We start from the raw sequence: 26,227 nt of genomic DNA on the forward strand, positions 1-26,227 counted from the left end.
AATAGATTTCTCAGTAATACAAACAGCCCACAAGGCCCGTTAAAGCACAGTGTGGGAACACAACGGTCCATTTACCGACGCAGCTAAAACGACGGAGGGCACGAATCCTCACAACGGTAAAAACCAACGGGTAGATTTCAGACTTATCCATCCAACGCCACGGCAGGATTATCAGATCGATACAAGAACAACCCGTCAAACCAAGAGGAAAGAAAGAAGAAAGAAAGGGCTACCTCACGAGGAACAAAAGAACCCAGTTATATAAGAAAGAACTTGGTAGTCTCATGAACGACAAGGATCACAACAGAAAAGTCAAAGACAACTCAGAAGACAAGATTCGTTACATTACAAGCGACTTCAAAAATAGAAGATTACAAATCTTACAAGACCCAACGAACTCAGCACCATGAAAAGCAAAGTAGGAAAGAGGAACACGGACACGACTAGGCTCTGGAACGACTACGTGTCCCAAATTGCCACTCGGAAGGACAAATCGCCATCAGTTACACTGTTTTCTTCAAAGGACGAACACAGTGCATCCAAGGCAGAAATCGACAGCACGGCAGGGCAACATGGAGCATAGAAGATCGGCAGGCATCTGTCTACCCAAGACCGATGTGATGTTGGATATGGTGTTGATCTGCACCGGACGGTCTCAAGATAGGCGACGAGGATCAACCCAGAACTGCCGGATGAAGGAACGAAGCCCACATCACAAGACTTCCTCCAACTACCACCATGTACATCCTGGCACAATGCTGTCGCGGGATCAGCCTACCTCTAATCCCTATCACAAGACTTCCTCCATCTACGACAAGACACACAGAAAGTACAAAACATGCCCGAGGGCTGCTCTACTTCACAAACTACCATGTTCATGACCACCAAGGTTTCAACACAATATCCAATGAATGAAAACAAGCACTCAGGGACAGTATTTATAGACCAAAGGATCGGCGCACATGGACTAGGAGTACCAACGAAATAGGCCTAACAAAGGACACAGTGAAAAGACAGGACACAATAATGGACGACTCAGGCGAGAGGAAGCGGTACTCGAAGATGGGCATATTCGGAAGAATATACCAGCACAGTACAACCCGTGAACAAAAGGCATTTACACTCAACCACCACCATACAACTACATCTGACAACAGCAAAACTATCAAAGAATACGCCAAAACCACGCATCCGAGTTCTTACTGAACAAAACAACACGGATATACGCTCGGGGGCTTGGACGGCATCATAGCTTAAACAACACTGAGCTAGAGAGCTCGGCCTTAATTTTCACCTATTCCCGGAGGCTCGAAACCAAAGACGAAAGACCACGACACATCAAGACTCTTCATCCGACTTCTTTTCTAAAAAGAAGAACTCAGAGAAAGCACGGGGCCTACACTCAGTGAGTGCAATTCTTTGACATAAGCTCGGAGGCTGCTTACCGCAAAACTACTCGGATAATGACGTAATCCAAGTCTCGGGGACTACTTCAGAATACAAAATTTTCAAACAACATAAAGGATCAAGACCCTCCAACTTTTTGTTCCAAATAGCAAGAGGCTCAGGGGCTACACTCAGTGAGTGCCCTTTTTCTTCGAAAAAGCGCACGTCACCAATAGGCTTCCTCAACGCAAACCACTTCAAGACATTACGGCAAAAAGAACCCGGAACAAGCCATGTTCGGGCGAGTTCTTTTTGATAAAATTTCAACGAACAATCAGGGCAACTTCAAGACAAGATCCTCCAGCTCCTTGTTCCAAATAGCAAGAGGCTCGGGGGCTACAACCAGAGGGATGCACTTTTTCTTCAAAAGCACTCACCACCCAAAGATCCCAAGAAGCGCTACAAGGTTTCACTCCAAAAAACGCTCGGATGATATTTTGTTCCTACTCAACAAGACCAGAAGGAGCAGAGCGAGATTTTCAGAGCTCAACCATGAAATGCTCGGGGGCTTGTCGATGCGGGACCCACAGGATACCCCGCAGGATAGAAAAAAGATCTAGTCCAACTAGGATTCTTCCCATATAATCATAGTAGTAGAACTATTAGGTAATCCTACTAGGAAATCTCATTATAAACCGACTAGGACTCTGGCCTCCTAACTATATAAAGGAGGGCAGGGCTCCTGAGAGAAAGGACAATGGTACAACACAACACATTACAATCAATCCAACGCAAAGGATAACGCCGACTGGAAGTAAGGTTATTACTCGATCTACGATCGAGGGCCTGAACCAGTATAAATCGACTGTCTCTTGCGTTAACCATCGAGTTCAGCATACGCCGAAGCCCGAACTTACTGCCCCAGGTACCCCCGTGGCAGGCTATTGGTGGTGAAACATCGACAGTAACCATGTAGTGTCTTCATCAGTTAACATGATGCTTGGATCTTTCTTCACTATGAAGGGTGGAATTCGGACATTTCTTTCATAATCTTCTGACATGTCTGACTTATCTTCAATTTCCACTATATTTATTTTCCTAGAAAGAACTATGTGGCGCTTTGGCTCATTGATCATTGAGTTGATGTCTTCGTTTTTTCCTCTCTTTGATTTTGTAGACATATCTTTCACATAGAACATCTAACTCACATCGGCAGCAAGGACGAATGGTTCGTCTTTGTACCCAATATTATTGAGGTCCACTGTTGTCATTCCATACTCTTTGTCGACTATTACCCCTCCTCTGGTCAGCTTCACCCATGGGCACCAGAACAAAGGGACTTTAAAATTAGGTGCGTAGTCTAGTTCCCATATATCTTCTATGCGGCCATAATATGTTTGTATATTTCCATTTGGATCTGTGCCATCTATGCGAACACTACTATTTTGATTGGTGCTCCTTTTTTATCTTGGGCAACTGTGTAAAATGTATTCCCATTTATCTCATACCCTTGGTACATGAGGATATGCCATGATGGTTGCCTAGCCAACAAATACAGTTGCTCATCAATATTGTCATCGCCTTGACATTCTTTTTGCAACCAACCATTGAAACTTTCTATGTGCTGACGCCTAATCCAAGCTTCAGTCTTCCCTGGAAACTTGGATCGTAAGAACTCCTTATGTATCTCAATGTACGGATGCACCAATGACGAGTTCTGAAGAACTATGTAGTGTGCTTTATTGAAATAATCGTCTTCCATGCCAATATATGTTTTCTTCCCTAAAGTTCCTTTACCACTGAGTCTCCCCTTGTGTCACAATTTGGGAACGCCAATCAGGGCAAGGTCAGGAATAAAGTCAACACAGAACTCAATGACCTCCTCTATTCCATAGCCCTGGGCGATGCTTCCTTCAGGCTTAGAATGGACTTTCACATATTTCTTCAAGACTCCCATAAACCCCTCGAAGGGAAACATGTTATGTAAGAACACAGGTCCAAGAATACTAATCTCCTTCACCAAATGAACTAGGAGGTGTGTCATGATATTAAAGAAGGATGGAGGGAACACTAACTCAAAGCTGACAAGACATTGAACCACATCATTCTGTAGAGTAGCTAGTTCCACTGGATTGATTGCCTTCTGAGAAATTGCATTGAGGAATGCACATAGCTTCACGGTGGCTAGAGGTACATGTGGAGGTAGAATTCATCTTAAAGCAACTGGAAGCAATTGCGTCATAAGCACGTGGCAGTCGTGGGACTTTAAGTTTAGGAATTTCTTCTCTGGCACATTTATTATACCCTTTATATTGGAGGAGAATCCCGATGGGACCTTGATGCTGCTTAGACATTCAAACATGCTGTCCCTCTCTTCTTTGCTAAGCGTGTAGCTAGCAGGACTTAAGTAATGACGTCCATCATCTGTCTTCTCTAGATGAAGGTTGTCTCATTCTTTCATGCCCTGCAAGTCCTAGTGTGCTTCAAGTGAATCCTTTAGCTTCCCGTACACACCCATGAATTCTAACAGGTTCACATAAAGATTCTTTGTCAGGTGCATCACGTCGATTGCATTGCGGACCTCTAGGACTTGCCAATAGGGTAGCTCCTAAAAGATGGACTTCTTCTTCCACATGGGTCGTGTCCCTTAGCATCTTTGGGAACAGATTCGCTGCCTTGTCCCTTTCCAAATACTACTTTCATATCCTTGACCATTGTGAGTACATCTTCTCCGGTTCGGTTATGAGGCTTCTTCTGGTGGTCTGGCTTACCTTTAAAATGCTTACCTTTCTTTCTTACTTGGTGATTCAAAGGAAGGAATCGACGATGGCCAAGGTACATGACCTTTCGACATCTTTTCAAATATATACTGTCAAGGTCATCAAAACAATGTGTGCATGCATTATATCCTTTGTTTGTCTGACCTGAAAGATTACTTAAAGCAGGCCAATCATTGATTATTATGAACAACATTGCTCGTAGGTCAAAGTGTTCTTATTTGTACTCATCCCAGACACGTACACCTGGTTTGTTCCATAAAACTAGAAGTTCTTCAACTAATGGCTTCAGATAGACATCAATGTCGTTGCCAGGTTGCCTCGGACCTTGGATGAGGATCGGCATCATAATGAACTTTCGCTTCATGCATAACCATGGAGGAAGGTTGTAGATACATAGAGTAACTGGCCAAGTGCTATGACTAGTGCTCTGCTCCCCAAAAGGATTCATACCATCTATACTTAAGGCGAACCTTAAGTTTCTAGCCTCATTTGCAAACTCTGGAAATTCCCTATCTATCGCTCTCCACTGGGACCCATCAGCTGGGTGTCTCAGCATATTATCTACCTTACGGTCTTCTTTATGCCACCGCAACAACTTTGCATGGTCTTTATTTCTAAACAAACGTTTTAAGCATGGTATTATAGGAGCATACCACATAACCTTGGTAGGGATTTTCTTTCTAGGACGTTGTTCACCCTCGACGTCACCAGGATCATCGCGCCTGATCTTATACCGCGATGCTTTACATACCGGGCATTCATCCAAATTCTCGTATTCATTGCCATGGTAGAGGATGCAGTCATTAGGACATGCATGTATCTTCTGGATTTTTAATCCCAAAGGGCAGACAACCTTTTTTGCTTCGTACGTAGTGGTGGGCAATTCATTTGGCTTCGGAAGCATCTTCTTTATGAGGTTCAATAAATTCCTAAATCCCTTGTCGGATATACCATTATTTGCCTTCCACTGTAGCAATTCAGTGTTGTACCCAATTTTTTTGCCCCTCTTTGGCCGTCGGGTATAGCAACTTCCTATGATCCTCAAGCATGCGCTCGAACTTAACTTTCTCTTTTTCACTTTCGCATTCTTGTTGTGCATCACGAATGGCATCGCCAAGAGCATCACCGAGATCATCTTTTGCCGCTACCTCTTCTTCATCTCTCCCCATTGTAGTATCATCAAAGGCAGCATATTGAGCAATAATGTCATCAATGTCTAAATCTTCTCCTTCACCTTCTTCCATCATGACCCCGCTTTCTCCATGCTTAGTCCAACATATATAGTTTGACATGAAACCTGACTTAAACAAATGTGAATGAAGACTCATTGAGCTTGAATATTCCTTTAAATTCTTACATATGGCACATGGACAGCACATGAAACCATCCCGCTTATTTGCCTCGGCCACACCTAAGAAATAGTGCACACCCTCAATAAAGTCTTGGGAGCGGCGATCGGCATTATACATCCAATGGCATGACATAATCTGCATTACGCGACAAATTATGAAAACCTTGAACATAATTAAGTATTTTATTACACAACATAGATGACACACACACGGTTGATTAATTAACTAAGCCTGGCTACAACGTAAGCAATCCCAACTATCACTAAACAAACTAAAACTACAATGCACTTTAGTAACATAATTATTTCGTGATCGTACGCAACTAAAACAGACAAATCATTCTTCTGTTGAATATCAATAAGCTTCTCCTGCTGGCTCACTGCCTCATCATCAGCAGCCGCTACCTCAAGCGCACCCAAATTCTGCACGTATGTAGCATAATCTTTCTCCCAGTACCAACCATCGCATCCATTGCCCTCCCACTGAAATTAAAGCCAAAAAATATTTAGTCAAAAATATTCAAGAAAAGCAGGTCAATGAGCCATAATTATAAAATGCGTAAGAAACTCACATCGCGATCCGGGCACTTGTAGAAAACACGACCCTTGTTGAGTCCCTGTCTCTTGACTCGGTACTCCATCACAATCTTCTACTTACACTTGTCGTAGATAATGAGACGGAATTCTGGCCTCAGTCGTTTCGCAACCGAACAAGAGGCCGAGGATCCGGTACCAGTTGTCATCTACTTTCTATACTTATTTTTGCAAACTAGTGTAAATTTTATATTTTCTAAAATAATATATTTAAACAAAACTAGTACGGATTTCACATGTTTCAATAAATAACCATCCGTACTAGTTGACCTTGCTTACGTGATCATCTTGGCTAGCATTTCTCCACCGGACGGCACCGTACTTGGCCAAGGAAGAGCTCCGATTCTACGAGAAAGGGAACACGATCTTCCACGACCGTTGCTGCTCTCCCTCGTAGAATCAAAGTTCCTCCTTGATGTCCGTTACTGCTCGGCAGAGAACATGTTGGCCAAGCTGAACACGGTCCGCAAGTTCAACTAGTACGGATTTTCTATAATTTTCTAACTATTTACTAAGTTTTTCATTTCATGGAAAATTTAATTCTAAAAAATAAAAGGCATGATTTCTAAGTATTTCATTTCATGAAAAAAATAATTCTAGGTGACCTGCTCGATATCGGCGAGCTCGCGGGCGTTTAGGTTGCTGAGGATAGTAACATTTGTAGATGACATTTGTAGGTCTGATGTTATCAAATATCCATCAAATTATAGCTCAAAAACATGTTTCAATAAATAACCATCCGTACTAGTTGACCTTACTTACGTGATCATCTCGACGAGCATTTCTCCACCGGACGGCACCGTACTTGGCCAAGGAAGAGCTCCGATTCTACGAGAAAGGGAACACAGTCTTCCACGACCGTTGCCGCTCTTCCTCGTTGAATCAAAGCTCCTCCTTGACGTCCGTTACCGCTCGGCAGAGAACATGCTCGCTGACCTGAACACGGTCCGCAAGTTCAACTAGTACGGATTTTCTACAATTTTCTAAGTTTTTCATTTCATGGAAAATTTAATTCTAAAAAATGAAAGGCATGATTTCTAAGTATTTCATTTCATGGAAAAAATAATTCTAAGTGACCTGCTCGATATCGGCAAGCTCGCGGGCGTTTAGGTTGCCGAGGATAGCAACATTTGTAGATGACATTTGTAGGTCTGAAGTTATCAAATATCCATCAAATTATAGCTCAAAAACATGTTTCAATAAATAACCATCCGTACTAGTTGACCTTGCTTACATGATCATCTCGGCGAGCATTTCTCTATCGGACGGCACCGTACTTGGCCAAGGAAGAGCTCCGATTCTACGAGAAAGGGAACACGGTCTTCCACGACCATTGTCGCTCTCCCTCGTAGAATCAAAGCTCCTCCTTGATGTCCGTTACCGCTCGGCAGAGAACATGCTTGCCGAGCTGAACACGGTCCGCAAGTTCAACTAGTATGGATTTTCTACAATTTTCTAAGTTTTTCATTTCATGGAAAAAATAATTCTAAGATCACGTAAGCCACCGGGGATGAGAATGGCGCGTGCTCCAGCGAGGACGAGCGAGGCGTGATTTTAATGAACTAATTTAACTTTTGTTTATCCAAACATATATGCAAATCATCATGTGATTTTGAGCTAAAAATGACATATAAAATCATAATAAAGTCCAACATATAAAGTTACACATGTATCTACATCGCAAAATGAGATAAGCTACTGATAAAACATAAGATGATTAAGTTTGTTACCTCCAAAATCGAAGAGCAACACCAATGGAGGGGGAGAGAGCAAGAACAACAGCAAGCTGAAGAACAGAGGCTGTGAATTTGAATGGAATGGCTCGGGCTCAGTGAGAAAGAAATGAGCTGGATTATAGGCCGGGATAATGAGTCCCGGTTAGGGGGTCAAACTGGGACTAAAGATTAATCTATATTCCTGGGGCATCACCCAAACCGGGACTAAAAGCTTTAGTCCCGGCTGGTATTACCAACCGGGACTAAAGGTAAACCTTTAGTCCCGGTTGGTAATACCAGCCGGGACTAAAGATCCCTGCCCCGCGGACGACCGTTGGGCAGGGACCTTTAGTCCCGGTTACCAACCGGGACTAAAGGGTCCTTTAGTCCCGGGGCAGGGATCTTTAGTCCCGGCTGGTATTACCAACCGGGACTAAAGGTAAACCTTTAGTCCCGGTTGGTAATACCAGCCGAGACTAAAGATCCCTGCCCCGCGGACGACCGTTGGGCAGGGACCTTTAGTCCCGGTTGGTATTACCAACCGGGACTAAAGGGTCCTTTAGTCTCGGGGGCAAAAAATGCCGAGGCTAATGCCAAATTGGGACATCGTTCTAAAGTCTGTTCTCTAGTACTAGGAGCTAGGCTCGGACTTACTCGAGTAAAGTTTGCCAGAAGGATGTAAGGGGCTCAACATAAAAATTAAAAATTCTCCACTTTAGGCGAAGTGTAGCCACTTAGACTCCTTAGTCGATTGTGGAGGGAAAATAAAAAAGTACTACTTTCACCGCTCGGTGAAGTGTAGCCACTTAGTCCCCAAGCCCGCTGGAAGATAAAAAAATGAATTTTATAGCAAGGTCAAAGAATTTTAATGAAAGCTTGCCAATGTCATTTGTCATGTACTTATCAAGACCCTAGAAGTGCTGCCCAAGATTAGCACCTTGATCTGAACAGCATGGAGCAGCTTGAAAGCACAGCGATGAGACGTTGCAAAATCCAAACGCCAAGGGAGTCTCCAGCTTAACTGACGACTCTTGCACGAAGAATCCAAGCACCGAGGAGTCCCCAGCATAGCTGACAAGTACCCAGCGTAGCTATTAATGAAGTCGAAACGACGAGCAATCTGATCGCCGGTGAAGTGAATGCCTGAGCGGAAGTGAGCATCGAACTGTCCGACCAACTGGTCGACGATGAAGTCCATGAAACAAACAGTCCGACCAGTTGGTTGGTGGTGAAGTCGGAGTGCCAGGTGGCGTGACCACCCAGACGATGATCCTCTTGTCCTTCCTAACGGATCTAGTCCCCGAGCGTAAGCTCGTTGACTAAACCAGGCCCCTGAAATAAAAATATGTAGAATGAGTAGTTCATGATGTAAAAATAAAATATATGAAACCCAGAGGAAAATCCACAGTGATGAAATAGTGTATGCAGCTCGGCGATCAGTTGTAGATGAACATTATGTTCGTTTTTGGACGAAGTGTTTATATTTAATATAAACCATCCGAACAATTAGTTTATAGCTGAGTCTCCAGCCCTGACTAGCCCGTTAACCATAACGTGGAGCGCGGAGCCCGTGTGCGTGTAGGAAGAACAAAGCGTTGCCAAGGAGCTGCTGCCGACCACCCGTAACGCAGAGGGCAGACCCTCGTGCACGTGTAGGGAGAAGCCGGAGATAGGGCCGTCTCTGTGGACATCCGAGCGTCAGCATGACTGTTCGGGGATTTATTGAGTCAAAAGCGTGTGTCATCTTTAAGATGGTATATGTGGAGAAAAAAGTCATTTGGAGAATAATTATGGAGAAAACAGCATGGAGAGACATCGGAGACATATGAAGATTAGAGAATATTTAGAAGAATATTGAAGTGTGACTTAGCTTGATTGACGCCGAGTGGAGTAGAGGAGTCGGCGAGTCATGATGTCCGAGTAGATGGATGTGATTTAGATGGCTCGCTTGACAGCTCGGACGGCTCGCTTGATAGCTCGGACGGTTCGCTTGGCAGCATAGACGGCTCGCTTGACAGCTCGGATGGTTCGCTTGACAGCTCGGATGGCTCGCTTGATAGCTCGGATGGTTCGTTAGACAGCTCGGACGGGTACGCTGAGTCGTAGGTGAACGGGCTTAATCGGAGCCTAACGGAGTCAATCCACGTGGGGAGGCGAAGCCCTTGACCGTGTCCGATCGAGGCGACAGCATAGTCTGAGATCTTCCTTGCATGCCTGAGATACGTGAGGTTGCTTGCATGGTGGTGTAGATCCATATGCATATGTGGTTGTATATCTCTTCAACTACTCCAATTAGCTTGAATGGCCGATTAGCATCTTTGGTGGAAACACTGCTCTACATCGCATTATCGCCGGCCGCCTTTCTTCATTGCTGGTCATCATGATCCACGACAACGATCTTGTGTATCCGATTGGGTTGCTGCCAACAGAAATTATGCAGACATACGGATATATCTGGGAGTATAACAATAATATTTAATCAGGAAGCAACTTGACTTAGGTTTCTTAGATTGCTTGACTTCGATCTGGTTGTCGCGTGCTGCGTCTGTTGGAAGCGCATGTCAAGCCGTCAGACTCTGGTGCATGCGGCCGTTCGCCGAGGAAAGCAGTCCGCTGCGTGCCAGCGTCGAGTTGCCGCCGAATGCCGAGTTGTCGACGACATTGGTTGAAGAAAAGATTCTCATCTGGTTCGCCATAGAATCGACACACCCTCTACCTGGCGCGCCACTATCGATGAAATACAGCCGGCATTCTACCGAGGGGTATGCCCATGGTAGTAGATGAATCGGTAGAGGTGCGCGAGATACGAACTAGATGATAATAGAGACACAAGACACAAGATTTATACAGGTTCAGGCCGTCAGCATGACGTAAAACCTTACGTCCTGTGCTGTTATTTTATATTGATTGAGTATGAGATTCGATCTATTGTCTAGGGGACCCCTGCCCCTCCTTATATATTCTGGAGGGGTAGGGTTAAAGGAAAATATCATATTTGGTATTATACAATAAATCACATCTTCTTGTATCCTTGCGGTTAGGGATGAAAACGGATCGGATACGGACGGATATCACCGATATTACATTTGTTTTCATATTTCTGTCCGGATTCGGATTCGAATACGGATAGTGTCAACTATGTCGGATAGGATACGATTGGATATCGACATCTTAAATATGCGATTTGAGTATTCGGATACGGATACGGTATCGGATGTTGGATATCTGGACTCGGATACGGACATATCTCAACCCCTCTAAACGGATTCGGTTTCGAATACGGTCGGAAAATATCCGTACCGTTTTCATCCCTACTTGCGGTGCACATCTTGATTTTGTGGGTTGGACCACCTTTGGGGCGCGGCCCATGTCTTGTCTTGTGGGTATCGGGGGTATATCCTCCACAGGCTTGGCCTTCCGAGCACCGTCCGCCACTCCACATCTTGCCCCAAGGCTCGACGCCGCCAGCATAATAAGCTCTGACGAGCTCGACCCCTCTTCCCCTGTTCTGTCGTCACGCCGGCTACCTCCGTCCGGCGCCGTCACCTCCTTCCCTCTCTTTCTCTCTCTCTCTCTGTCGCGTGGGACCGCCAAGTGACATCGTCCCATCGTCGCGCCATCCCTGACTGTCTCCTCTTACTCTGTCAGGTGGGCCCGCAGCCGTGACGCCATCGCCCTCCATTCCAGTTAAAGGCCTAGGCTGGCCCACACGTCAGCGGCACCCGTCGCGGACATCCTAGCCCCACCTGTCACACGCGCACCAGATTCACACAGCCCACAACACACAGATATTGCTAGGTACACCCGGTTAGTGTACACGTAAAGTTAAATACCTAATTTCCTTACTTAGAAAAATTCCTAGAATTTTTTTAAATAAACTAGATGCCCCCAGGAATCTACCTATATTATTTTCACCCATTTTTCGTACACCAAAATATTTCCATAAATTCTATTTAATTCTCAAACTATATTTAAACTTCTAAAAATCATATCTTTCTCATCCTAACTCCGTCTCCCCTGAAACACTTCCATAATTCTTCTAAAATCAAGCTCTATTTATTCTACCTAGTACCACCATATTGTTCTATACATGGCAATGTATTCTACCAAGTACCACCATATTGTTCTAAACTATATTGTTTGAACATATATATGGCCATGTATTCTGATGAGCGTGGCAAGGAGGCTGTGCTATTTTACCGTTATGAGGATAGCACAATGACAGAGAAATGTTTCTTTCTGTGCTTGTTCCTACGACTATTATATATCAGAGAGCACAGACAGTTGGGGCTGCTACTAAGGGCTTGCAATTATTGACATCTCAAATTTACGCTGCAGCTTCCTCCTAGGAACAGACCCATATCATCTGCATTTCCCTGACCTTTCCTGCTCATTTCAAGGGCACCCAATCCAACTTGTTCGCACACTGGGCCCAAAACAATAATGGACCCCCTTCCTCCACTCTTATATACTACTATAAAAGCTTGGTCGTCCCACTCGCTGAATACAAGCAGTGCACAACTTCACTACTCGCTTCCTGAGCTCACCTTATCTTGGAGACCTGGACCCTTCCTTCCGTGGCGAAGCTGTGATCGGGGTGCAGCTGGTGTTCCACACGCGCGTGGCTGCTGCAATCTAGAGCTAAGGTAAAGATTAGGCTTACATTTATTCCATCAGAATCCCAAGCTTGTGTGCCATATATATTACTCAAGATCTTGTGCACCTCAAAATAAAGCAGTAGCTCCTTTTGTTAAATCAACAGGCGGAGAGGACAGTATTTTTGGTACAATTTGACCAATTTTGTTCGATACTGATAGCTTAGTGGTAAAAAATTTCTAGTTTTAGAGTTGTTTGGCCAAAAACATACTTGAGCAATAGCTAAATGGCCAAAAATATATAGACTTCTCTCCCTAACATGAAAAAGGCCTTCAATTATCAAACAAAAATAAACATGAACGAGGTCTCTTCCAGCCTTTTTTTTTAGCATTGAAAAATGCTAATGGTGCAGTAGGTTGCTGAAAGAACATGGCAACTCAAATAAAATACTCCATTACAGTAATAACAAAAGTGAATTATGAAGGAACAAGAAGCTGACCTTTTGGCAGTTAGTTTTTTGCTATTGACTTTTGTGTTAATGGGTTATTTTTTTTATAATGGTACATAACTTAGATGTAATAAATACAAAGGGTTATTGTTGACTATTTTTATACAGTAACATATGTGAGATATTTAGATGCACAATTGAGGGGATTCCTTTACATTATTTATATAACAGAATAGATGGGATTACTTTACATTATTTTAATACCCATGTATACAACTCACCTAAATACAAAATCATGATGGTATAGATGGGTGTCGGTGTTTCGAATTGCCACTGACTAGTAAATTTCTAATATTGCGCGTCTGGCCTGGATGGTATGCTAAGAGGATACGAGGTTTATACTGGTTCGGGTAGAATGTCCTTACGTCCAGTTCGTTACTGCTGCTCGTGTTACCAACACTGAAATTTTATACATAGATACAAAATCATGATGGCATAGAGGCCAACTACCGTCGGACAAGTTTTCGAGTCGTTGGCATTCAGAAATCGCGTTCCGATCCGTCTGCTATATATCATCCGTGTGTCAGGTCATGTCCTCCTACTCCATGATTGATGATTGTATACTGGAAGCAAGGAAGGTGCTGAGAAGCATCCTCAGCGCTTCCTTGACGTGCAGATTGTGCAGGAAAAGTTTTGTGAGGCACGTGGAGTCAGACTGCTGACTTCATCGATCACTACACCTCTTTTGCAACCCTATGAGCTGTTTGGTTCTTTAGTCGCTTCTAAAATTCATGTCACATCGAATATTTGGATGCTAATTAGGAGGACTAAACGTGAGCTAATTATAAAACTAATGACACAGATGGAGGCTAATTCACGAGACAAATCTATTAAGCCTAATTAATCCATCATTAGCACATGTTCACTGTAGCATCATATTGTCAAATCGTAGAATAATTATGCTTAATAGATTTGTCTCGCAAATTAGCCGCCATCTATGTAATTGGTTTTATAATTAATCTATATTTAATGCTCCTTATTAATATCTAAACATTCGATGTGATAGGAATTTTAGATGCAACTAAAGAACCAAACAGGGCCATATCAGAGAGCACAGACATAAGTTGGGGCTGCTATACTAAGGGCTCGCAACTACTGGCATCTCAAATTCAGGGTGTGTTTAGATGGGGAGGTGAAAATTTTTGGGTGTCACATCGGATGTGTCGGAAGGATGTCGGGAGGGGTTTTTGGATACTAATAAAAAAACAAATTAAACTACGAGACGAATCTAATGATACTAATTAATTGGTCATTAGCACATGTGGGTTACTGTAGCATGTAAGGCTTTTCATAGACTAATTAGGCTTAAAAGATTCGTCTCGCGATTTTGCCGAGAACTGTGTAATTAGTTTTTTTTCGTCTACATTTAGTACTCCATGCATGTGTCCAAACATACTCTTTTACTGTAGGGGCAAAATTTTTTTGGAAACTAAACACGCCCTAAATATACACTACAGCAGACCCATATCGTCTGCATTTCCCTGACCTTTCCTGCTCATTTCATTTCAAGCGCACCCAATTCAACTTGTTCACACACTGGGCCCAAAACAATGGACCTCCTTCCTGCACTTTTAGTACTATAAAAGCTTGGTCGTCCCACTCGCCGGCTGAATACCCAACCAAGTGCACACCTTCACTACTCTCTTCCTGAGCCCGCCTTATCTTGGAGACCTGGACCCTTCCTTCAATGGCAAAGCTGTGATCGGGGTGCAGCTGGTGATCCACACGCGTGTGGCTGGAGCAATCTATAGCAGAATTAAGGTAAAGATTATTAGGCTTACATTAATTCCATCAGTATCCCAAGCATGTGTGCCATATAAATTACTGAAGATCTTGTGCTCCTGAAAATAAAGCAGTAGCCCCATTCGTTAAATCAACGGGTGGAGAGGACAGTACTGTACGTAGGTAGTTTCCTCAAGAACCAATAGAATGTTCAAACTTTTGTTAGAAAAAAAAACTGGTACAAATTTCATATCTTTCTGTGATTTCGTTATCTAAAAAAATATTCTTCTGTCATTTATTAAAACAAATAGTTATTTTGGTACAAGTTGACCAATTTTGTTCGGTACTGACAGCTTATTAGTGCTCAAAGATTTCTGATTTTAGATTTTTATGGCCAAAAACAAACTCGAGCAAATAGTTAAATGGCCAAAAATATATAGACTTCTCCCTAACGTGAAATAGGCCTTCCTACTTTTTCTTCTAGCATTGAAAAATGCTAATGGGCGTGGTAGGTTGGTGAAAGAACAATAGTAAGCTTCCATTACAGTAAGGACAAAAGTGAACTACGAAGGCAAGTAACGCAGCTTCGTGGAAAGCAAGAGGAAGCATCTGCTATATTGTCTTTCCTTGGCAAAAGAGGGAAAGGCTATCAGAAGGATGACAGTGATCTCCACTTACAAAATACGACAAGCGGAGTGGTTATAAGAGAGAGCTCACCAAGTGACGAGGAAAGACTACATGGGTAATTGACAAGAAGATTATGGATTACTTCAGATTATTCTTCATAGTGATATAGGTTAAATGTGGGAAATTTTGATAGATTTAGGGGGGGGGGGGGGGGGGGGGTTACTTTTGTGTATTTTCATAACAACAGAGGTGGATAATTTTTTAGAAAACAAAATAGATCCAACAGCTATTTTTGTTGGTGACAATTAGAGTATAATAAATCATTGGGGGGATGCATTTATTTCTGCAAGAGGTTTACAAATTTATCAGTTCTTCTAACCTGCCTCGTGATAATTAATTTCATTAACAAGAAAGGTCTATAATAATGTTTCTTCTCAGTAAGATAGTAAGATATCGTTTGGAATTCAAGCTTCATATATTTGTGTCAAAGTACAGCTCTCATTATTTTGTATCTTGAACAGCTGTACGGTAACTTGATGGCACTACCTTCAGCTGTCGTTGAGGAGGGTGTGAGCACAGTGTTCTCGTACATCTCAACCAAGGTCGAAGACAAGGCGTCCAGAGCAGACACAATCGCAAGGCTCGAGATTGCACTCTCTCGCTTGGATATTGCCCTTGAGAAGACAGGGAGGATACCAACCACATATATCTCATTGCTACGTAGCAGGAAGGTTCTCAAGAGAGTCTATATGGAGGGGATAGAACTGCTCAACAAGCACAAGCCGCAGGATGAGAACGATGGCCATGTTGTGGTAAGGAGTTCCTCTTACCTTCAACGGATTGTCGACAGGGCTGCAAACTTCTCCATCTCTTCTCTTGTTGGCTTGGGCAAGGAGAAAAGGTTGAGTTCCTCCGTTGCTCAAACATTTGAGAGGTATGCAGACTGGGCTGAAAAGTTTGTAGCAGAGGTGGAGTCCGGCTGCCCACTCCGGCATGACACCTTCCGCTATCCATTTCTTAAGCATCTTCTTGAAGGGAAAAGTCTCAGGTGTCCAATCGTAAAGAATCCAAGCCATTCCCTCAGTTTAGACCTACATCCCGTGATTGTAGAAGGGCGTGGCGTAGAGGTCATACTACGTTATGAATATAACGATCTCAGGAAGCTGGAGGAACGCTTCTTTATAAATCTGAGGCTACGAATCTCCGAAGACACCGATATCATAGGGATGAGTATTAAGTGCATCCAGCGGTTGACATCTCAGTTCAAGCTTGTGGCTGAATCTGCAATAGGAGAACTCACGCTGCTGCCTAATTTGCAGGACACTTTCCATTCCTATGTTCTTCCACCCAGTTTAATCAAAGAAAGATATGCCTTTTATGCAGAATTCTTGCGCCCGGATTCAATATGTTGCAATGGAAATAGCTGCGGAACTCTAGCTAACAAGTCATCAATAAAAATTCCGGAGCCAGTTATTGGGATCTATTTTAGTTGCTACATTTCAGCGCCCAAAAACAACTTGCGTAACGCACCTCTGGTTCTGGAAGGGATTTTTCTGCCTCATATGTCTTGGTACTCCAACGATGAGATTCATATTGAGTATGGAGGCAAACAGGAAAATAGAAACGGTGGTAGTGTGCAACAACTGGAGGAGATAGCAAGATCAGATGCACTCGATTATTTGGTCCTTGAACCAGAACCCACGGATTATGCTCTGTGGTGGTTATCCACGCATGGTGTTGCAGTCGTTACTCTGGAGGCCATGCCAAGACCGAGCCGGAGGGTTTCTAAGAGAAAGCGGTAGAAGTTCAAAGGTGGCGACTGATTTGTGCTTAGACTTATGTATGTACGAGCTCATTAGTTCAGTTTCGGGGGGCCGTCTTATATATATAGTTTTAAAATTTGTCAAGGTCCGCGCTTCAAAAAACGTTGTCAGACAAATAAAAACTACTTGTTCATGCCTGGCTGTGAATATTCGGTTTGTAGTTTGCTATGCTGTATTTCTGTACACGACTGATCTCTATATGTATGATTGAAATTAGCGTGAATTCAGTTTTAGCCCTCATGTTGTCTTGAGTTTTGTCTTAACTAGCACTATTTGGACATGGTTGGAAAAGTACCATTGGTACTTCCAAGTACTTTCATTTGTATTATTTTCTAGCTAATTATCTGACAAAGTGTATTTATAAAATGTAATTTTTATCGTAGAGGGTAATTTTGTAATTGAGTTTTTTGTCCTTTCTCCGACAAGGCAGCATGGTGCCTCGCTGGCTCACTCTCACGTGCGTCTGAAACTTGGTAGCCACAGTCCGCAGATGCCTTCCACTCAGGGCATCCAGGGCCGCCGTCTTCGGCTAGCCCCTAGCCACCGCTGCCCCCACCGATGACGCCGTGCTGCTCGACGAGCTTCTGTACATTTCGAGTCATCAGTGAGCAATCACGGCGATGTTGATGTCGAGGTACAGACTGTGCCGGCGCGTCTCCGAAGTGGCCACTGGTGGATGGCAGCAGGTCGGCGGCCTGGAAAGCATCCCGCTCCACTCCACTCCTTCCTGCCTCCGTCCCCCGGTCCCCCCACATGCAGTTGGCCCCCGAGCTACATCAAGGACGCCTTGCTATTGCTGAGGACCACGGCCTACGACAGTTGCACATTGACTCCCCCACCGCCCATCAGATCTCAGCAGAGACGGACGACGCTAGCGGGGGCGGCGGTCCGGGTGTTCCTAACGATGGGGAGAAGAAAACAGAGCAAGAATGGGCTTAGATTGAAACAAAGATGGAATACGAGACCTTAGTTTTGCCCTTAATGAAAATACACAAATTACATAATTAAATTTATCTGAAAAAATAAATATGAGTACTGGTTCCACCTAATTTGGTATTATCCCCATATATTTGGTAGCTTCATGTACTTTGAATAGAGTACCTCTTATTTTTTTCCACCGTTCGAGCTCGCCCAATAAATAGCCCATGTTTTTTCCAACCATCGTAAAATTTCTCCACATATATAGCATCCAGGTCAATTATTGATGTTGAGACTTGCGGTCTCAGACAGTGTTGAGGAGGTAGAGGCCTCCGCCCGCCAAGCGCTGCCCTCAGGCTGAGGCTCGGAAAACAGGCACGACAAGTGGGCGTGTAGGGAAGTGGCACGTAAAACTAGGGTTTCATTAATTCATTTTCCAATCTCCTGTACTGTTACAAGTGTTCCCTATTTATAGGGCTCAACTACCACTTTTACAGAGTTTACAATAGTACCCTTCAACTGCTACAGTACATTCTCGGAATATTCCACTACTCGCCTTTCCTCTCGGGGGTATTCTTGTCATGCCGCCCTCAGGTACTGGGCCTGCGCGATCAGCCGGCCCATCAGGCCTCAGGATTCGGCGATGGGCCTTTGGACCTCCGCCATCGGTCTCCGCCCCTAGGACGCCGAGGCCGCAGACCCCGATGCCCAGTATTGTTGTCCTCCTGCTTGGGTCTCTGCCCCTACGAGCGGAGGCCGAACCGGCGCGCCCGCGTCGTCCACGAGCACCTTCCTCTAGTTACCTGCACACACACATAGGTAATGTTGGCACTTGATTAGCCTTGCAGCGGGGCGGCCTCCGCCCCCTCCGCCCGGAGACGCCTACGAGCTAACCGGGCGGAGGCTGCGCCAGGGTCACCGGCAGCGTCCTGCAAGCAGTCTGAGAAACCGTCATCTTTCTAGGTCTGGAGGCGTGGTAGCTGGGCCATTGCTTAGGTAGTTGGTCGGAGACGTCGTTGCGAACTGCTGGCCGCATAGGTCCCCGTCACTCTCGGAGGCCGTGTTACAACAGTTCTCCCCTTTTGAGACCATGGTCCGCCCGAGCGTGTCGTGAGCTCAAAACGCCCTAAGCAAGGACGTCCGCGGGGGCGGAGACTGCGCGTAGTCACGTCTCCGACTGATCCCCGCAGGTTCCCCCCTGGGCCGCTCTGGCGTGGCCGCTGGCCTTGTCATAGTAGCCGTTAGGCTGCAAAACTAGCCGTTGTCCTACGCCGTGGCCGTTTACGCCGTATTGCTTTCCGTTGTATACCTTGCAACTTCTCCGGAGATGACCGTTGGGCGGTAGGCGAATTCTCCGGAGATGACCGTTGTACGGCGGGAGCCGAACCGCCCGCCCGCGGCCTATATAAGGGCAGGGTTGGTGGCGGGGTCCCCCCGCACTGCTCATTCGCTTTCCTTGCCTCTGAGAAATCGCTCTCTGCTCTCTTCGCTTTCGCCTGAACTGCCTTCACGCGTTCCTTCTTTCCGCTTGCGCCTTCCTCCCTAGTTGCCGCCGCAGTGGCTTTCTTTTCGGCCTTCGCCCATACTCGCCGGCCCGCCTTCTTCGGACCCTATCGCCACCTTCTTGGTGTTAGGGCAGGCGGCTAGAGTGCATGTTTTGAGGAGTGCATGATTGCCTCCGCCTCTGCGCTGGAATTTGAGAAGCTGGTAGAGGAGGATTTGGGGATTGTGTCTGCGTCTGTCGGTGACCTGGTCGCTGCGGATTCCGGAGACATGGCGATAAAGTCATGGGATTTCGGCCCCTCCTCCATTACTGAAGAGGCGGTCGCGGAGATGTTGAAGGAATCGTATTTTCCTTCTTCGAGGGTAAAGATCCCTCCGCCCGGCCAAACCGTTCCGGAGCCGGAGGAGGGATATGCGGTGGTGTTTCGGGACTTTTTCATGTGCAGCCTCCGCCTTCCTTACGTCCCTTTCCTCTGCCGCGTGTTGGAGATGTTCAACGTCCAGGTGCACCATCTGACCCCTACGGCCTTCCTTACGCTCAGCAAATTTTGCTGGGCGTGTGTTTCTTATGGCGCCGAGCCGGATGTGGACACTTTCTGCGCGTACTATGAGCTGCAGAAGCAGCCGAAGAAGAAGAAGGAGGTGCGGGAGGGCAAGGAGGTGGAGGTGACCTACCAGTATGGTAGTTGCACCTTTATGTTAAAGAGAAACCAAGGCGTAGACCGCCTGGAGATTTCTTTTTGCCAGAAGGGCAAGTGGGACTGCGGCTGGCTTGAGCAGTGGTTCTACGTTAAGACCTACGGGGTCCGCGGCACTACCGAGGATGGTGCGGAGGTCGTGGAGTATCCATTGACTTCAAGAATGGAGGTGATGGCGCTGCATACGCGCGTGGATCCGCCGGAGGAGGTGTCTCCGGCGAGGAAGGCTTGCGACCGGGCTTTTGCGGCAGCGTGCCGCTACTCCGGGGGCCGCGACCTAGTGGAGGAGATTATGGCCTCCAACTACTGGCCCCTGGGCAGAGACAACCCAGCCTTTCGGCTAGAAAAGGTGAAGGTTCCCGTTTTTGGGCTGGAGGCCGGGATTCCTTTCCCCCGCTTTGGCCGATCTTTGGGGGAGGGGGTGATGGAGGACAGCTTCGTTGCCGATGTTGAGGAGGCCACCATCGGGTTGGTTGGCAAAATTTCCAAGCGTGAGTACACGTCTCAAAGAGTCGTGGCAGGCACCATGCTGCGGCTCAATCGAGTTTTTGAGGAGCTCGGGATCGTCTACCTGGAGCGCGAGGTTCCCGCCGATGTCTTGGCTTCGATTGACAAGAAGAAGAAGAAGGCCTCCACGAAGAATGTTATGGCGGAGGCCAAGTCCAAGAAGAGGAAGGGCGCCGCTGTTGCTCAGGCGCCTGTGAAAAAGAAGAAGAAGACTGGTGCTCTGGTGATCGCGCCGGCCGCTTCTTCGGCCGTTAGTGCAGGCATTGCCTCCGCCGGCAGTGAAGGCATTCAGAGCTCCTCTGTCCCGTCAGTGGACGTGCGGGTCATGAGCGGCGAGGATCGCAACTCTCTTGGAGCTCCGGTGCGCCCTATGAGCGGCGCTGTGAGCGGTGCTGGGTGTCCGGAGGCCAGCGCTGCTCCGGCGCGCTCCTTGCACGGTGCTGTGAGTGTCGCCGAACTACCGGAGGCTAGCACCGCCGATCCTATGCCCGACATTTTTGGTGGGCTGTATTCAAGTTCTGAAGAGGGCGCGGAGGTCGTCTTGCAGCATGCTCCTTTGTCTCCTACCGTTGTTGCGCCTTCCCCCACGCCAGCGGCCGACGTCGGGCAGCCGGAGGCCGTGCTTGCTGAGCAGGCCCCGGCGGCTCAGTCTTCTTCGAGCCCTCCGCCCGCCAGGCCGCTGGCTGAGGAGAGCCGGCCCTTTGGGCCTTCGCCGCATGATATGGCGGAGACTTCTGCCTAGGGGGCTCGGCAGGCGGCCCAGCCTGGGCTTTTTATGAGTAAGTTTGTTTGGCGCACATTTTTGTGTTTACTGTCTTCGCCCAGTTTATTTGTTTATGTATTCTACCAAGTGCTAATACAATGTTCTTGTTGCTTTGTAGGTGATGTCATGGCTGGAATCCTCACCCCGGAGGAGCGAGCGGCCGCTGCCAGTGTCAGGTTTGGTCCAGGGTAGCCGGGGCTAATGGCGCCGGGTCCGAGTGAGTATGGAGTGTTTTTGTCTTACTTGTCTTTTGGCCTGTTGTTATTGCCTATTTCTGATCGGCCCTCTAATCTGAGTTGTTGTTGTTGTTTTTTTTTTGCTACACAGGCTCCTCCAACACTTCTATCTCAGGTTGGGAAGAGTGCTATCTTGGGGTTCTTAGAGACATCGGAGGTGGTCTCTGGCAGTTGGTGTATGTATTGTGAGATTTGCTTTTCTCACCTTATGGTTTTGTGTTTGTTTGTTCTTCTTTGAACAGATCACTTCAAACAGCGTCTGAGGGATATGGATTTCTTCCAACTTCTCCGTGTTCATCTTGAACACCAGAGCTTGGGGCGTCTTCAGTGGTTTGCCTTTTTTGGTGTATGTTTGCCTTTAGACTTGTTTTTGTTTCTATTGTTGATCGCCTTGGTCTTTTTCTTTCTGATCGCAGGGGTATCACATGGCCGTTGTTATGGAAGAGCGCTGCACTCGCGAGGTCTTCGACCGAGATACTGCGATTGAAACGCTCAAGGCGGAGAACGAGCGCCTGGAAGGCGAAAAAGGGGGTTTGGCCAACTCCCTTGCAGCTCTCCGCCTTTCTCTGGCGGAGAAGGAACAAGAAAAGAAGGCTTTGAGGGCCGATCTCGCCAAGGCCCGGGATGCAGAAGCTTTGTCCGCTGAGCAGGCCCGCAGGGCGAACGAGTTGGCCGAGGGTCTCTGGCGAGAGCTGGCCTCTGAGAAGGAATCCGCAGCTGCGGTGGGGGAGCAGCTGTCTTTGACGATGAGGCGTTTGGACTCGGTTAAGGGGGTCCTTGCTTCAACCGTTGGCCATTACCGGGCCATCGTCGCCGAGTTTGGAGGAGAAACCTCCGCTCCTCTAGAGGAAGACAGTGTCTACGCCCTCACCTCCTAGCTAAAGCGTCACCTTGCGAAGCTCCCCGGTCTGATCAATGGCTGCACGGACTACGGGGCGCTGGCGGGAGTAGCGAATTACGCCAAGCTTTTGGTGCGCGGCGTGTGTACGCATACCGAAAGTATTCCGGAGGGAGCGCTGCCGGGTCTAGAGGAGCTTGGTGAGACTTCTCTTGGTTGCGAAAAACTTTGAGAAATTTCATTGGGTATTTTTGGGCTCCATTTGGGAGACCTGCTGCCCAGAAACTGGTGAAGGTATTTCTAGTCTTTGTAGCCGCTATTTTTCTCTCCTTGCTTTTTTGCGAAGCTGCGAAGGCTTTCATTGCCTGTGCCACTGATATTTTATCTTGTGCTACTGGATGCGCAGAAGAGACTTGCGGGCAGGCCTCCGTCTGTTCCGTGCTCGGCGATCGCGGGCGGTGCCTCCGCCACCGTTGGCGCTCCGGTGGGCGCTACGATCGGCGGTGGTGATGGTCAGAGGCCGTAGGCGCCGTCCCCGCCCACAGTTGACGCGGGCTCCGTTCTAGGGACTTCCGCTGCGGCTGAGGCGCCGGAGGTCTAGACTCTTTGTAGGACTTAGCTGTTTTGACTTGTATATTGTAGTCCAGTTGGGCTCTTGTAAATAAAGTTTCTTTTGTTCTGAATGATTTTGTGGAAAATTTTAACCTTGCGCAGGTTTCGAATCAGGATCCTGCGCAAGATGTCGTGCCTTTGACTCTCTACAAGGACGGTATTTATGTGAGCGGAGAGCTTTGGGAGTATTGGCGTTCGGCCTTTCCCTGCAGCGTTGCGCGCGACATGTTTGAGTCAGTTAAGTCTGACATAGACGACGAGCGCGTTGGGTTTACTCGCGCGCTTGCTTGGCGCAGACCTCCGCCACAATAGTTTGGATTTTATTGTAAGTTTGTGTCCTATAAGAATGCTACTTGACGTTTTATGGAATACAAAACAGGTTCACTTTCTTGATTGTTTGTGCGGGGGCTTATGTCTGTTGTGCTAGTTTACATATCTCGTCTAGTCCCGAGCTTGCACACCGTGGGCCTTTGCTTGGGTGAACGTGCGCGATACAGAGGTGGTGGCCAGGACCTCCGCCCCATGTTCTCTCCTTCTCTGTGCTTGCTTGATGGCGGGGGTAGAAGTGTTGGCAGTTTTTTGGCCGGCGGAGGCGTACTTGAAGTCCGCCTGGCGAGGCTTGCTGAATTGGTGTGTGATCCGATAGGAGGTTTGGCGCGGCTTGTGCAGACGATGGAGACTTTTGGTATTTCTTTAGCTGGGTGTTTTAGCTGTCTGGTGGTATGGGCCTCCGACGCTGCACACCCGTGGGACATGTTTCATTTGTGGAGATGGTGGGTTAGGTCTCCGACGTTAGGGGGGTGTTACGAGATTTCGTGTGATATCCCCCTTCTTCTGTAGGCCTGCGCTGTTCATCACCGTGCCGTAGTTCCTGTCTCTTTTCCCACTGTCTCCGACCGTCTACTGGTGCCTCCGATTTTACGAGTTTTCGTACAATATCTATAGCGGACTTAGATATCTAAGGAGACCCCTGCCTCCATGGCCATTGCTGTGGCTTGTGCTTGTGCTCTGCCTTCTTCCCCCCTTGCGCCTTATGCTGACTGAGGTTTTAAGGGCATGTGGGGAACCCATTTTATAGCGGGGTGGTGGCTTTTGGTTGTTAAATTTTTGGTACGTTGTTTGTTGGAACGTATCTTGGCTTTAATGGACTATGTCTTGCTTGAATTATTCGAGCCTTTTGAGATCTTTTAAAGTAAATAGGCCTAGTGCCTAAGTGACAGGGTTTTGTCAGACCTTTTCCTCGTTTTGCTATTTTCGATGGCGGATACCTTCTTCTTGGTTCTAGCGCCATAATGGTGTTGCCCTTGATGCTTAGGGTGGTTTTTTGTTAAGGTCGGAGGCCTGTTTGGCCGAGGTTGTTTTTGCCTTGATGCCTGAATTTGTTCAGGTCTTCGTCAAGGTCGGAGGCCTATTTGGCCAAGGTTGTTTTTGCCTTGATGCCTGAATCTGGTCAGGTCTTCGTCAAGGGTCAGAGGCCTATTTGGCCAAGGTGGTTTCTTCCTTGATGCCTGAATTTGGACAGGTCTTTGTCAAGGTCAAATGCCTGTTTGGCCAAGGTGGTTTCTGCCTTGATGCCTGACTCTGGACAAGTCTTTGTCAAGGTCGAAGGCCTGTTTGGCCATAGAGGTCGTTTCAAGTTGCCAATGCCTATGGCTGGTGCTTTGAAAGGACCTGTGCTTATTTTTGTTCACCGAATATTGCGGCGCCAGAGCTGGCCGCTTTCAGTTTTGAACTTTTCAAGCGTTCTTTTGGGGAATTACCTCTTTATACTTGTAGAGGATTTTTACATTGAGCCTGCCTCATTAAAAACCTCACCTCCGCTTGGAGTTCCCCTGTGAGGAAAAGAGTACAGGCTCTTTTACATTTTTTGTGTTGAAGAAAAAAGAGCTAAAAGGTAAATGAATGGAGGGGCCTCCGCTTATTATTTGCGGAGGTTGCCCTTTGGTACATTGCCTAGATGTAGTATCTACGGAGGCTGTCAATATTCTAGGTGTGGGTTGTCGTGACACCTTCGCTGTCGGTCAAGTGGAAAGAGCCAGGGTGGCCTGCTGCTGTTGCTGTGTATGGGCCTTCCCATTTCGGTTGCAGTTTGCCAACAAGTTGTGCGTTGAGTTTTCTTCTGGGTACGAGGTCTCCATGTTTTATGTCTTTCCTTACCACCTGAGAGTCTCTCCACTTCTTGGTTTGGGACTGATATTTTGTAATGTTTTCGACTGCTTCCAGTCTTATGGCTTCTATTGTTTGTTTTGCATATCCTTCATCTTGCAACATTAGCTGTCTTGTTGTGCGGAGGCTTTCGTGCTTGATTTCTTCTGGCATCATGGCCTCTTCTCCATAAAGCAGTTTGAATGGTGTGAATCCTATTGTTCTTGAGATAGATGTATTGTGTGACCAAATCACTCTGGGTAATTCATCTACCCATTTTCCTTTGCGTAGGCCCAGCAATGTTTTTGATATTGCTGAAAACACTATTTTGTTTGCTCTTTCCACAACACCATTGGACTCTAGGTGGTATACTGAGGCGATGGCTAGTTTTGTCCCAATGCTTTTGCAGAATTCTTTGAAGTTCTCTGAATCAAATTGTTTTCCATTGTCTACTGTCAGAATCCTCGGTACACCGAATCTTCAAATGATGTTTTGCTAGAAGAATTTTCTGACGGTTTCTGAGGTTATCTTCGCCAGCGGCTTTGCTTCTATCCATCTTGTAAAATATTCTACTGCCACTACTGTGAATCTGTTTCCTCCTTGGGATGGTGGTAATGGGCCGACCAGGTCCATACCCCATCTTTGTAGCGGCCATGTCAGAGGTATAAGCTGGGTCTCTGACGATGGTTTTGACTGCCCGGGAGAGAATGTTTGGCATGATTTGCATGTTCTGACTGTCTGCTCTACGTCTTGTATGTGTGTTGGCCAATAAAAGCCTTGCCTTATTGCCTTTGCTGATAATGCTCTAGAGCCAATGTGTGACCCGCAAATTCCTGAGTGTATTTCTTGAAGCAACTCTATGCCTTCGGTCTACGATATGCATTTTAGGAGAGGATGGACTACTC

General features: G+C 46.5%; 1 protein-coding gene across 1 annotated transcript; it reads left to right on the forward strand.

The window, feature by feature from the left end:
* The first annotated feature begins 14,560 nt into the window (after window positions 1-14,560).
* LOC136544828 (uncharacterized) lies at window positions 14,561-17,447 on the forward strand. Its single transcript, XM_066536895.1, has 2 exons — window positions 14,561-14,691; window positions 15,801-17,447. Exon 2 carries the CDS (start codon window positions 15,816-15,818, stop codon window positions 17,079-17,081), a length of 1,266 nt encoding a protein of 421 aa, XP_066392992.1. The 5' UTR covers window positions 14,561-14,691; window positions 15,801-15,815; the 3' UTR covers window positions 17,082-17,447.
* Window positions 17,448-26,227: the final 8,780 nt, after the last annotated feature.

Source organism: Miscanthus floridulus, chromosome 3 (genome assembly GCF_019320115.1).
Source record: "Miscanthus floridulus cultivar M001 chromosome 3, ASM1932011v1, whole genome shotgun sequence".
NCBI classification, from domain to species: domain Eukaryota; kingdom Viridiplantae; phylum Streptophyta; class Magnoliopsida; order Poales; family Poaceae; genus Miscanthus; species Miscanthus floridulus.

Excerpts from the sequence above, each read along its gene's own strand:
- LOC136544828 (XM_066536895.1), top strand. The coding sequence starts at position 15,816 with ATGGCACTACCTTCAGCTGTCGTTGAGGAGGGTGTGAGCACAGTGTTC.